The sequence below is a fragment of the Lottia gigantea genome (assembly GCF_000327385.1).
Source record: "Lottia gigantea unplaced genomic scaffold LOTGIsca_79, whole genome shotgun sequence".
NCBI classification, from domain to species: Eukaryota; Metazoa; Mollusca; class Gastropoda; family Lottiidae; genus Lottia; species Lottia gigantea.
This window is the reverse complement of record NW_008710630.1, coordinates 927,553-941,974: the sequence shown is the minus strand read 5'-3', so window position 1 is coordinate 941,974 and position 14,422 is coordinate 927,553. Positions and strand designations below refer to the sequence as shown.

General features: G+C 33.6%; 3 protein-coding genes across 3 annotated transcripts; 1 reads left to right on the top strand and 2 right to left on the bottom strand.

Annotated features, from left to right (window-relative positions):
- Window positions 1–181: 181 nt before the first annotated feature.
- On the bottom strand, window positions 182–5,271 carry LOTGIDRAFT_168837 (hypothetical protein; the record flags this gene model as incomplete). The annotated part of the gene is made up of 12 exons (XM_009066743.1): window positions 182–370; window positions 791–895; window positions 1,327–1,447; window positions 1,565–1,680; window positions 2,089–2,452; window positions 2,571–2,683; window positions 3,012–3,146; window positions 3,594–3,705; window positions 3,930–4,041; window positions 4,291–4,413; window positions 4,717–4,816; window positions 5,119–5,271. 12 exons carry the CDS (start codon window positions 5,269–5,271, stop codon window positions 182–184), a joined length of 1,743 nt encoding a protein of 580 aa, XP_009064991.1.
- Window positions 5,272–5,609: 338 nt separating this feature from the next.
- LOTGIDRAFT_132294 (hypothetical protein) lies at window positions 5,610–9,740 on the top strand (the record flags this gene model as incomplete). Its single annotated transcript, XM_009066742.1, has 9 exons — window positions 5,610–5,702; window positions 6,011–6,135; window positions 6,172–6,241; window positions 6,644–6,743; window positions 7,047–7,158; window positions 7,371–7,512; window positions 7,842–7,957; window positions 8,289–8,467; window positions 8,806–9,740. 9 exons carry the CDS (start codon window positions 5,610–5,612, stop codon window positions 9,738–9,740), a joined length of 1,872 nt encoding a protein of 623 aa, XP_009064990.1.
- Window positions 9,741–10,777: 1,037 nt separating this feature from the next.
- LOTGIDRAFT_132464 (hypothetical protein) lies at window positions 10,778–11,017 on the bottom strand (the record flags this gene model as incomplete). The annotated part of the gene is made up of 1 exon (XM_009066741.1): window positions 10,778–11,017. A coding segment is annotated over one exon (240 nt), but the record flags the coding sequence as incomplete, so codon positions are not given.
- Between the last annotated feature and the right edge of the window lie 3,405 nt (window positions 11,018–14,422).

The window sequence follows — 14,422 nt, the reverse complement described above, 5'->3', positions numbered from 1 at the left end:
GCCCTGTGTCCATGATCAATTTTCTTCAAGGCCTGAATTCTCTAGAACCTATGTTGATTATTGTTCAATTTTCATCAAGGCCCTTTGTTTATTAATATTCAATGCTTTCTCAAAGCTCCGTGTTCAATTTTCTTCAAGGCCCTGTGTTCAATACTCCTATAAATGTATAACATTTTCTACACTATTTAGAAGTAATTCTGTCAATACCCTGAGATATGAAATGACTAACATTGTCGTGTTTCCAGACTAATATACCGAGAGTGGGTACCAATATCACACCAACGAGTATTTTAAAATATCTAGCCCTTCCCGATTTATTTTTTCGCTTCTGTATCACATCTGGTACTTCACCATCAATTAACTTCATCTCCTGAAAAAATATATTCACAGCTTAGATTGCTGAGATAGCATCCATGAAACAAAAAGGCAAAATGTATTGATTTAAAGGGAATGTAAAAAGGTTTTCTAAATTTTCATGTGTATCAGAGACACTGATAGCATCAATTTGATTCATTCCAATTTTCAATCAGACGTCTATGGGTCTTCCACTAAAACATTTGTATATAATGAATGCTTAAATGGGACGACAGATGTTTTCTATAATTTTTATGTGTATTGGGGACACATATATTTGCACCATCCCAATTTCATTGGGGGTCAAGTCAATAGGGACACCATTGTTTTGGCTCCACTTTGTGATAAAGGTGTCGCTAGAGAGGCAAAGCATTCTCATGTCCCCAGACACCTCATTCATCTCTGCTTTTGGGTTGTTGTCTTTTTAATAACTCACCTTTTCCAGGCGTTTATTTAAGGTGTTTATGTGTGTTTTCAAATCATTAACTCTCTGTAAGGCGTCTGTTGTTTGTGTAGTTAAATGTTTGGCACCAATGTTCCCCTAAAAAAAAATTAGAGTCAATCAAAATATTTGTGCATATCTGTAGTGGTATATCTAGGAATCTATAGGTGAGGGGAGCAGCATTAAATGGGATTCACAGACAATTCTCTTCCCTTAGTAAGAAGTTTAAAAGGGAGGGGGCAAAAGTCAATCCAGCCTCAGATATTGGCAGGGTGTGGGGGGTGGGGGATGGTTCGATTTTAAACGTAACATGAACAGTTTACTTCAATTTCAGGTAGAATGAAAGGTAAAATAATATGGAAAGCTTGTACTATGAGTGAAGAGGTTCCTAAAAACTCCTAAGAACTGGCCAAGGTTTGTGTTCATTGTTAGCATTGTACTGTGATGTTAGTAGGTATCTTTGCTTGTTTTTTCTGATAAGGATTCTATATCCAAAAAACACATTGCTAACATAAATGACCTGTACCCACCTGAGTATTAATAAGTAGATGAGGATTTTTTTTGATTTGATCGTTGATATAAACTATCGAACTACTGATATACAGTAAATGTCTTGATAGGTTCGAAACCATGGCAACAGCATCAACTATACTGAAAGTACACAGGGGAATTACAGATATCTAACTAAACTGTCTTTTCAATTTCCAACCCTATATATTGATTCTATGCAGTGTGCAATGAGGGAAATCAGATTATAAACAGCAGTACCTGATGTTAGTTTTATACTGTGGTGATATTAGGCTACTAGATTCCCAATCTCTCTTGTGTACGGCCTGAATTCCTTCTAATATCTTCTTTCTAACTCCCAACTGTTGTATACCCATCTACAATACATAATTGATACAGCTAAATCTTTAAGAACACCTGATGTTACTCTTTGTCTGGTCCTGTGGTTACAAAAGAGGTGCAGTTGAATCAGACACTAATGGTATTTAGATTTGTCAACTTGGCACCTCTTTCACTTGTAGCTTGTACTGGCAATAAAATTATGTAAAATATACCCAAGCATCTATTACTATAGTCTTTTCAACATTTATATATTTTTACCGAGTTTCACTTTAGCAGCTTAACTTGTTAACTTCTTATAAGTGATAGGGGTAATAAATCTTACAATTGATTCACAAAAAAAAGTGCAAAGACGGTAGCCAGTATATTTAGGGGTAGATATTATATCAATTAGCTCCCTTTACCAATTTTTCATTATTCATTAAAATTCAATATTCTATACTCACATTAATGAGATCCTCTTCGTTCAAACAGAGAAAAGTTTCAAAATTGACATATTGCTGTTGAAACAACTCTACAAAATCACTGAGTCCTAAACCTTGAAGAAATAACTCTAGTTCTCCAAATTTCACAAAATCTGACAATTTCACTTGTAATGAAGGTAGAGAATTGTCTGATTTGATTTTTGAGTCACTTGATTCTTGCTCTTTTGAGTCACTACGGTCACTGTGATCAATTGCTTCTCGAATTGAATTAAACGAGACTTTAGGCGAAGTATTGAATGTATAGTCACTCTCACGAACGTTAGATAATCGAGGCGGTGGTTTAGAATTCGAATGATCTCCTGATCCATTCTCCAACTTCCTCTCGCTGGAATTATAAAGTTCAAGAAAATATCAGAATAGCAGAAAATAATAAAGATACAGCATAAGAGACAAAAAGGGACAAAAGTCCAGATTAGGAGCCAGAAATATAACGAAGAGCCTACCTGTCAAAACCATTACTGTGAGTGTTGTCATTGCCTCCATTAATTTGAGGTTTTGTTTCATTTTTTGTCTGTGGCATTTCACTTGGTTTCTTTCCTTCTAATATATCTATTAACTACAAAAAATACCGGTACTTATTTTTTTAAAAAAGGGTTACTAGGAAACTATCTTTTATTACTACAATATTTAGATTTTAGTCAAACCCATCATTAAGTAACAAACAAATATACATACAGATTTCTCAGCTATCTGTAACACTTTTATGAATAAAAAACCTAAGATCTGGTTCATCTACAATTCTATTAAGGGCTCTGATTTGCGGTATTCAGTAGCGTACAACCAAATCTCTGCATTTTCATACTTTCATGATCAAATAAAGGTGGCTATTGCACTCAAGGTATTAGACACAGTTCATAATAGCTTGACATTGTGAAGATGCTTACTATTTGGTTATCTTGTCCTATTGCCAGATCCACTGGCATCAAACCATCTGTATGTTTTAATTCTTGGTTACACCCTTCATTTAGTAATAGCTTCACCACTTTTACTTGGTTACGATGGGTTGCCCATGATAATGCCTACAATGATAAATCTAAACTGTAATTTTATTCATTCGAGATCCTTTGTTCTTCTCACATACTTTGGATACAAAATCCTCATCAGGACAGCCAGTTTTTGAAATAGAGATTAGGTTTACAATACTTTGTAGGACTTTGGGAATATGAGCAAAATAATATTTATAATCAGCAAAATTCAACAGGTAGCTACTTGTGGTGCCAAAATCCAATTTTTTGGGTCTTGGAAATCGATGAAACCCGGTTTTTTGGACTTGATGCTTCTCTAGCTCTCCCCCAATGTACATAGAAGTGAGTTCTAAGCACTTTTTTTTGTGGGGAAAAGTGCCAAAAAATCCTATTTTGTAAGTGGTCAATATTTAATAATGGGCTGTGATTTGACTGATATTTGTCCAGATTTATTTGAGAGTAAGCGTGCATTATTTATATTTGCAATTATACAGTACTTACACTCCACCCTCTTGTATCTTGTTTATTGATGGTAGCTCCATTATCTAACAGATATTTTACCACTTCTACTTGTCCTTCTCTAGCAGCTGATATTAGGGGTGATATATGATATCTGGAAAGGAAAAAAAACACCTCTTTTTGGAGCTTGTTTCTTGTTAGTGACTTTGATTTTCGATCAAAAGAATTCTGGCTTAACCTGTTTGTAGAGCTCCAGTTAATCTGTCAGTATCCCTTTTCGGAATCCCAAAAAGGATTCAAATTCGACGTGAAATTTAGGGAAACATTTCCTCTTTTTATCAGTCATTTGCGTAAAAGGTTTAGTCCTTCTTGCCTTACCTATCATAGTCATTAATCTGTGCTCCCTTTTCTACCAACAATCTAACACATTCAAACACTTCATCAGCAGGCTGGTTAGAACTACAGGCAGCCATTAATACTGAGTATTTATCTAACCGGAAAAAAATGTGCAAGATATATTTTGAACTGTATCATAGTGGATGGGAATTTTGAAAAAGTTTTTAACTAAAAGAAGTTTATAAAGAATTATTACTCTCTTAACTTAAATTCACCATAACAACAAATTTGTTGTAGAATCACAACTTATGTATTATAAGCTGATATCTGCTCTCCTTTTAAGAAAATCGCATAACTCAAAATCATTCTTAAATAAAGTATAAAATGAAGTCAAGTAACTTACTGGTTTCAAAGTTGGGATCAGCGCCATTTTCCAGAAGAAAAGCCACAGAATCTGGGTTTGAAGAATTGGCAGCATACATCAGAACAGACCAGCCAGATGTGAGAATTGCATCTACTGGAAATCCTGGAAAACACACACACAAAAAAGTAAATATTTATAAAGCCAAATTTGATTGCCAAGAAGAGATCTAAGAGCATGACAAAGATGGAGTCCATGCAGCTTAAAAGAAAGAAAAAAGAAACCATCTTTTCATAAACGATAACAATTTAGGTTCGCAAGGATCCTTTCTACTGGCTGGTCCTTGACCAAACCTTTGGGCATTGATCTTTGTTCAGTTATCTTTACGCATTTAGGCTACAGCTAGGTCAACTGCATGTCCCTGATAGGATTAGGTTTATCTAGATGAATGAATATGACGCGAACTACCTTGTTGTAAACACCGTTTTAACTTTTCAACATTATTTCTGATGGCTGCCACTCTCAAGTCTTCCACTGTTAATTTTACACGGAATGGACTACTGCTTTTCTGAAAAACATATAATCAATTAATCTAAACAATCAACTTTTGCATGACATTGACAGAGACCTTACATTACACAGATTTTGAAAAGAATACGAATACGGAATGACTTTGATTTTCTTGACAGGCTGTAAGAGCCTGTGGCTGTGAACAAGATCAGACCCTATGAGTGACCTTAGCAAAGATATCTCAGTTCTCCCTTCTCGGACAGAAAGTTTTGGTTATTATTATGTTTGTGTACATTTGTTTACACATGTTTACTTTCACTTTCTGAAAACATGTAAACAAAATTGAAAGTACAATCGTACCGATTTGTCAGCGTTTTCAGGAGCAATATTTTGTTTGCTTGGACTGGATCTTGGTTGGTCAAAGCTATTGACTTCTTTAATATCGTCATCATCCATAAAGAAGTCATCTTCATCGTCAAATTCCTCGGCACCACCAGGCAGAAAATTAGCCATTTTCTCTTATGAAAACCACATGAGATGTAACCTTTGACCTCGTAAAGACCTTGACTTGTCCTAATGTCCTTGACCTTTAAGAACAACACGCTTGATATTTCTAAAACCGGGAAAACTACATAAGTTCACTAGAAGACAAATAATACAGCCTTGGGTACGCCTTCAAATACAATCTATAGTTAAGAAGAGTAAGCACACCCTTCTTTATCAATATTTTGGTACATTGCAGTTTAATCAATCCTTCTCAAGTCCTTTATGTCCAGACGTAAATGATCATATAGTCATAATTATCCAGACTCAATCTACTTCAATGAACACGTTTGTTTATTTTCAGCAAAATGAGTGTTTACTTGACAGCGGCACGAGTATTGAAGGAAGCACTTTTAAAGAAGGGAACGTTGAAAACATTGGTGTATTCAAGTTCTGAAAAGGTAACCTTTAAATCGTTTTGATGTCGATAATCTTGCAATCAAACCAAAAAACACATGCTTTTCAGGGCGGTGTCTATAATTTTCCACCTTTCCGCGAGTATCTTTAAAGTGGTGTCTGAAATTCGTGATTTTCCACAGACACCTCACACGTTTCCAAGTTCCTTGAAAAAAAATTATGCTTAGATGAATCTAATAAACACCTATTTCTTTATACCCTTAATTCAATTTAATAGCTCTTTCATTGGTATTGTAGCCCAATCAGGAGCACAAATGATGGGTGTAAAACACTATTTCATTTCATTTTTTAGGATAAAAGAAAATTGTTCGCGTTGGTTTGTGAAACCCTTAAACATCAGAAGATTTTAACGCTGATCTTGGAAGATACAGAATTATTAACATTGTATGGCTGGAACGAAGAAACGTCCAATCAGCTGTTCACTACGGAAACCACAGATCCTTTAGAATTAAGATATCTTGCTATCACTCTACTCTATGATTTCCTGTATGGTAAAGGTCTTGGAAAAGCTGGCAGAATTAGGGTATGTACAAGTCGTATTACTGGTGCAGTTAAATTTCCCTCATTGTACACTGCAGGGTGGTGTCTATTAACCCTTTGTAGATAAAGTATTTAGATTTAAAACATAACAGCTTATTAGGGTTAATTAGGGTATGTGTAAGTCCTACTGTAACTTGTTGTGCAATCAAAATTTCACTCATTGTACACTGCATGGTGTTGTCCATTAATTTATCATATAGGACATATGAGTGTAAAATGTCAACTTTTGACAGTCTTGTGGTGCCCTTTATCTTACTATAACAAAAAAAAAACATAAGGACTTAATAAAACTTGTGTGATTCATAATTATTTATACTCTAATAACGTAGACATACAGAGCTATAGGGTGTAAAACTACATTTGATCTGATATTATTTTATTTCAGTCTTTGATAACGAAACATAAAAGAGTGGTTTTATCATCGTTCAACAAGTTGAAAGAAAATAATGAAATACCAGAAGCTAAAAAGACAAAGAACTCAGTTTGTAAGTTTGAGTTTCTAGCCAAGTAAACCCATGGGATGAAAATGGTTTCATTACACTCACTGAAATTACTACAATAAACTTTCTTTTTCCAGAAACATTCTGTTGAAATGTAATGGTCATTGATAAATTGATTGCAAATTTTGTCTTTGATTTTAAGTCAGTTTACTCCGGTTGTATACAAATTATGGGATTGTTTCATTTGAAAAACACAATTAAGAATCCTGTGACATGTCTTAAAGGAATCATAATAGGATTGTGTCCCCTCGAAAGTGGAGCTGTGATACATACAATTTATTTTACCAGGTCTACCTAGATATATCAGAGTCAATACGCTAAAATCAACAAAAGAAGAAATAGTGGAAAGATTTCAAAATGAAGGCTGGATATTACGAAATGATCTCATTGACTCAGATAAGTGAGTAAGCTTATTTAATTTTACCCTTTGAACTCTAAGTGTTAATGAAATAAAACACTAATACATTTAACTCCAAGTAATATGGTGACTTAAGATGTGCGACGCCATTTGGTAATGGCTACTTTACCAGCCTCTTGGGTATATATCAAGTAATTATGTGGTTGGTAGAACTGTTTTGCATATAATTCTTGTATCACAATTTTTAATTTCAGCTATTACGAGGCACTGAAGAATTTAAATGAAGAAGAATTTGTAGAAGATCCTGATATTCCAAATCTCTTGGTGTTTCCTCCAAGAACTGACTTCCATTCTCATTATTTAAACCAGTCTGGTGCCATTATACTTCAAGATAAAGTAGGTTGTCCTTTTATTTTTTCTTCGACAGTGATAAAAACCTAAAGACCACAAATTTGATTCGATTTAGAAAGACCTTTTTCAAATTTATGATGAATAATTTTCCAGTTATTACCCTTGATTGAGATTAGATATGTGAAAATTGACTTGTGAACTCATTAGATTGGCGATATCAGAAATTGTGTATCCTACAAGCAAAATAGTTTGGTTTGGAAACCAGCAACAAGCCAAAGCCCTGATTTTTTTTAAATCATTCATAGATTTTTTGAGAAATAAGGCCCTGTCTTATGAAATTTGAAATCTGAAGAAGTTTTTGTTATTTTTTCTAGGCTAGCTGTTTTCCTGCGTATGTTTTGAACCCAGTAGAAGGGAGTAAGGTGATAGATAGTTGTGCTGCACCAGGCAATAAAACAACACATCTGGCTGCCATTATGAATAACACAGGGTAGGTTGACCTTTGAACAGTTATACGTCCTACTTGGAGAATATCAAAGAGACCATATAAAAGTGACTATAGTCTAGGTCTTTCGGGCATTATTGAAAATCACTCACATTGATATGGGATATTACATGTAAGGTTGACCCTGATTGAATTGGTTGGAGCTATTATCACCTTGATATTGATTTGAAAAAATAAAATCCCATGATGCACTGATACTACTATGATTGTACATGGACGGATAAATGTATTGTGGACTGATAGGTTTATTCAGAATTTAGGCGTAGTCAGGCCTGTTACTAGGGGGGAAACTATGATTGTCTTGTTATATTTATAGGAGCATCTCAGCATTTGATTTGAGTAAAGAGAGAATAAAGACATTAGAAGAATTTATAGAGAAAGCTGGTGTAGAGAATACAACTATTAGATGTAATGACTTTATGAAGATAAACCCTAGTATCAAGGGCTGTGAAGATGTAGAATATATTCTAGTTGATCCTTCTTGTAGTGGCTCTGGTAAGGATTCAAAATAAATTTTGCTGTCTGATTATACTTAAGGATTTATAAAAATCTCATCTTCACAATGTTAAGGTATAACAAAGTCTGTCTGATACCTTGACATTATTAGGCACTTTTCTTGAATATTTTTATTGTGTATAAGTCCATTTTCTTCTGTAAATCTGTAGAGGACTCTTGCTCTTTTCACAATCAATTCATGATACAAGAAAAGTGCCTTTTAATGTCAAGGTTTAAGACAAATTTTGCCCTTTTTTGGGCATTCCATTGTACCTGCGGGATCCACATAGCTAATAATAATAATGGATTTGATTTAATTTCTTTGTCAATATTTTCAGGTATTGCTGAACGAAGAAATGACCTAACAGACGACGATCATTCAATTACCAAAAAGAGGCTGCGTAAATTGAGTAACTTTCAATCCTTGTTGTTACAACACGCTCTCACGTTTCATTCGGTACATCGTGTTGTTTATTCAACGTGTTCCATTCACGAAGAGGAAAATGAAAGAGTGGTGGATGAAGTTTTGAGAAAATTTGGCGACAGCTTTGAATTGGAAAATATTTTGCCGGAATGGAAAGAACGAGGAAAGGAGGGTTACGATTGTTCTGATTTTTGTATCCGTCTGAATACAGCTAATCACATGACTAATGGCTTCTTTTTAGCCAGTTTCGTTTCTAGAAATTTCCAATCTGATTATTCATGCACTGAACAGAAATCTCGGAAAGATGCCAAGGAATGTATTGAAAATATAAATGAACAATCAGAACCCTGTGAGTTAGAAAATGGCCACATTGATGAAGAAATGACTTCTGCCCGCAAAAAATCAAAGAAAAAGAAAAAAAGCAAAGAAAGGAATAGAGATTCATCAGAAAGGGATTTGGAAAATGGCGGAGAATTTTGTGAAAATCAGGAAGCAGACGTCAAGTTGAAAAAACATAAAAAGAAGAAAAATAAACACAATGAGCAAAATTTGAGTGAAAATGAAATTGAGGATAAGTCTGAAAGAAAATTGTCAAAAAGAAAGAAAAAGAAAGACACAAACTTATGTGAGAGTGACATTTTGGAAACATCCGAAAATGAAAAGCCCAAAAAAAGGAAAAAGAAAAGAAAGCATAGTGCTGAAACAGAGTTATCGGATGAAAGCTCCGTCGAGGAAGAGGTCGTTAAACCAAAAAAGAAAAAGTTGAAAGATAAAGACAGTGAAATTAAAACAACAAATTGTAAGAAAAAGAAAAAACATAAAAAGAAACATGAGGGTTCAGATGATTAATAAAAATTTTATTAACTTATTTTTTTTTTAGATTCTTCATTAGAGGATGATTCCTTAGATCATGTATGATGTCACTATCACAAACAGTGCTTAATATCTAAGGGCCTTTGAGATAGCTACCTACTGTTTAAGGCTCCCCAATCCTCCAATATACAAACTGAAATGAATACTTCAAATATTAACAATAATTTTATTAACAAAAGACCAGTATAAAAATATAAAATGATGGATTAAAGATATGGTTAGCACATGATATATTCATTGTTATTTAAAAAATATTACTTTCTTTAGGAAAAAAAATTCATAAAACTCATGAAAGATACATTATTTAAAAACAAAATAAAATTTTGATCTATGAAACTGATAAAAGTTGTCTCAAATGTGGAATATCTGGAATTCTAAACTCATGGAGATTCCCACAAAAATGAATTAAAAACCAAGGCACCAAAAGTTATTTTACGCAAAAAAACTTTCCCATGTAATACTGACTTCACAAAAGTGATTTAAAAATCCTAGACGTAAATCTCAAAATCGTTAGCACTCGACGCTGAAATTCTTTTCATTTAATGCAGAAATCTACCCATTGGTCTTCCCTAGGGCAAGCAAGGGCATCAGAATTTCATTTTACACAAAAATTTTCCCATTTGATACTGACTTCCCGAGCAGATTTTTTATGACAGGCAACTTGTACTAATTTCAGATTGTCTGGTGTAAATAAGAGACTATATAGATATTTCCAGTTTAAATCATGGTATTTAGGTTTTTTCTTGGCCGCCTCTATTAAAGTTGGTATCACCACTCTTGATTTTTCTATCCTAAAAAACCAAATAGCAAAATTGTAGATTTGATTAAGATTTTGGACCAGCCTCTTCACTTAATATAATGTCAAATCACTAAGCTCTTTTTATAAAGTGAACCAGGTTCCCATCTAATAATTGATAAAGGGTATGGTTATAACAAAATGGACTATTCCTTCTTTATGTTAAGTTTCCACACAATATTTGTAAAATTTGAATAAAAATGTGAAAGACAAAAACTTACACGTGATCCAAATTCCATAAACCAAATAACTGCCGATATCCTCGCGAGGCGTAGGGATTTATTGTATGAAGTAGTGCACATCGTTCTAAATCGAACGCTCCTTGACATTTAAACCATCCTTTATTGTCACACAATCTTTTTTTAGCCGGAGCCGTACGATCAAAATATTGTCCATGAAAGTCGTTATCTTTTAATTCATTATAAACTTCCTCAATGAGTTCTAACAATAGTTCCCTTTCTTTTCCACTCGTTTCTTTCTCGACTTGATCTTTTGCCTGAAATTATAGACATATCATTACTTCTTACATAATTGGAATATTTTGCATTTATCTGTTGCCCTAACGCTTCAGCTGCTACAGGTTTATGGGTTAATAACTACAGGTGCATTCACAGGGTTAATTATTTATACGAAACTAACTGATACATACTGTATTATAATAACTTCTAATTCTTGTTTGAGCACTATTTCTCATCAATTCACTTTTAGTTTTATATTTCTTGTTGATACCTGTAATAACACAGATATATTATCACACTTCTAATCAAGTATAAGAAAAATTTTATCTTCAACTTTTGAATCTTGAAAGCTTATAAAATGGGAACAAACATTTAAAAAAGATTACCTAAATTTCTTATCTACTAACTTATGAATAGAAATGAAAGTTGGACTAATTTGATTTACGAAAATATTAGTTTCGTCAGCCCAGTAGTATCTTGAAGAATAATGGTTTTCATGGGTTCTAATCTTTGTCATTTCTTGACACTTAAAATTCCTCACCTTCAAACCAATCCTCATCTTCGTATCTGCTTTCAGAATCTACGTTAGTTTCCAACATCTCGATATAACTCGACATAACGTGGATTTTATCTGGGGCATCATCGTCCCCCATAAACTCTCGAATCTGATCTGCTAATTCAGTCTTCTTCGTACAATCTAGTAATTTTCTTAATGCATCATAGATCAACGCTCCAGCTGAAATATAAACATTCGTATTTGTTTGTTATAACATAATTAACCGAAAAAAAATTCTTAAAAATGTTATGATCCTGAATTAACTTAAAATAACTTTATTAGTTGTACTGAATTTCTGGAAGAGATGCTTATAGATGAAAAAAAAAAAACACTGCAAGAGTCATAATCAGGTGTTTCAGAAGAAAAAACAAAACCCTCTCTCACAAGACTCCCAAATGACCAAACACAATACTTATTTTTGTGACTTGAAATTAGTAAAATGCTTACAGCTAAGGCTAATGAGATGTGCAGTATTTAGCATAGGTGGGGGTCAAATTGCAGGGGCTGTGCAGCAGTGTTTCTGACTGTGAATTGAGGAGTGTTAGTCAATGCTCTACTTAATAACATAGCTAAAGATGTTAAAAAACCAACCTCCTTTCCATCTTTCTCCTGGTTTAAGAAATATGAAAACAGTTTGTGGTGGAAGTTTTTTAAAGAAAGAATCTGAGTCAACTATTGTACCATCATCTTCCACTACTACTGTCACTTCTTCTACTTTGAACTAGAAATATATAAATAATGCAGAGTGTATGGATAATTATATTAAGATTTAAAATAGTGCTCAAATACAAAACTTATTAGTATGTGTATGCTGAAAATCTGAAAAGAGTCATTGTCCTGACAAAATTTCCCTCATTGCCCTTCTGTGTTGCCATTAGACCAATCCTCTGCAGAAAAGTAGGACTTAAAACGCATGACTGATTCGAAAACAGAGCTGGGTCATCTTTATTTAAAATTTTACAGTAGATCTACCTTCAAAGACTACCTTGTGTATGATTTCTTGAAGATCTTTTGGGTTAAATCCCCCACCTCCCTCATTTTCAAATACAAACCTTGAGCTTTTCACATCCTTTTGTTATCAGTTCTTTAAAATTCTTGGCAGTCACTCCATACCTTGCAGTTCGTCTGACATCTTGCACTTTGTAAGCTTTCATTCCACTGGTGAAAAGCTCAATCAACCGCCTCAACATTTCTAAGGAACACGAAACCAGTTTTAATTTGCCGCCATTTTGTCTTAGACATCACGTGATGGCGTACAAATGTTTACAATTTTTCAACTAAAATTTGAAATTTTTTCATGATTTTTCATAATTTCTATATCAGCCATGGCTATTTAACGAAATTAGATCCACATTTTTTGCAAAAATAAAGTTTTTGGAATAAATTTGACATCTCAATTTTTCTCGAAGCAGCGTGACAACTTTTAGACCAATGAAATATTTGGAAGCTGTGTATTCAGTTGTCAAGAATCACAAATTCCTCAATGATTTAAATTTTCAAATGTGTCTGTGACATTTACGTAAGTTTATAATAAAATTTAGTTATTTTGCTATTTAGAGTAATCGGTTAGAAGGCTGTCATATTTAGTCTGCAATTTTTGAAGTGTTAGTTTGAGAAAGGGAATCATGAATGGGCATGTTGTCACTTTCTTGGCTGTCTGTTTCTTACTGTTGTTAGTCCGAAACTTTGTGGCACTTGGTTTTCTGTGACAAATGACAAACATTTAGAGGCAAACAAGTAATTAATCTTAACCAAAGCTTTATTATAGAGGAAATTGTCCATTGTGCTGTTAAAATCTTCAGAATAATTAATGCCCCTCAGCACAAACTGACAAGAAATTCAGGATGCATTGATTATGACTTCAAAAAATTGGGGGTGGGGACACTAGCAAACCTAATAGTCTGAGGGCCAAAGCTGTTCAGTTTGCCCCTGATTTTATTTATGCAATGAATATTTGGTAAAATATGAAAAAGGAATAAAGAATTTGACATTCAAAATGACCCAACTGATAGAGCTGCATCCGTCAAGAGCTTTGAGAACTAGTTAGCTTAATAGCTCTTGTATCAACAGGACTAATTGCTGTAAGAGGAATTGATAAATCAATAATTATGTCATCATAGTTTTTATAGTTCTTTCAGTGTAATTCCCTTGGGGCACAGAATTCAGTCATTCAAATCATCAAACAATTAAAAATTTATCAAATTGTTTCAAATACTTTGTTGCTGATATTTTCTTTTGAAAGGGAAACTTTTGAAATATTTATTTAAATTGTCATTGAGACGGGTTCTTCGGGTTTAGGATGACAACAAATTATCAGTCTAAAAAGTCTGAAAAGTGATTATGATAAAAAGGTGATACATTATGTTTACAGATTGAAGTGAAGGGTTGCTATATTAATTAAAGTTACCACAAAGGGCCTTTTGTGATATAAACATTTTGGAATTACTGACATCATCAAACACTTAGTTTGAGTGGATTTGCAGGAACCACAGAGGTCTGATTGAAAATCGGAATGGTCCAAATTGATGCTATCAGTGTCCTTGATACACATATATAACAAATTTACATAGACCTCTTTACAATCCCTTTAACCCATAAAAAGTTAATAAATTAAAAGAATGGGCACATATTATATTTTATATAAACAGTTCCAATATAACATTGATTATCACTTGATGAATATAGTTCAAGGCAATGTGTTTCTCCTGTCATCCTGAGCAGTATATATTGTACTTCAAATTGGTAAATGCTAGTGCTATTTGAAGACTCTATAGAGTTGATGATGTTTTTACAATCTATTGATCCAAGTTACTTGAAAAATGTCAATATTTAGATAAGGCCAGGCCAC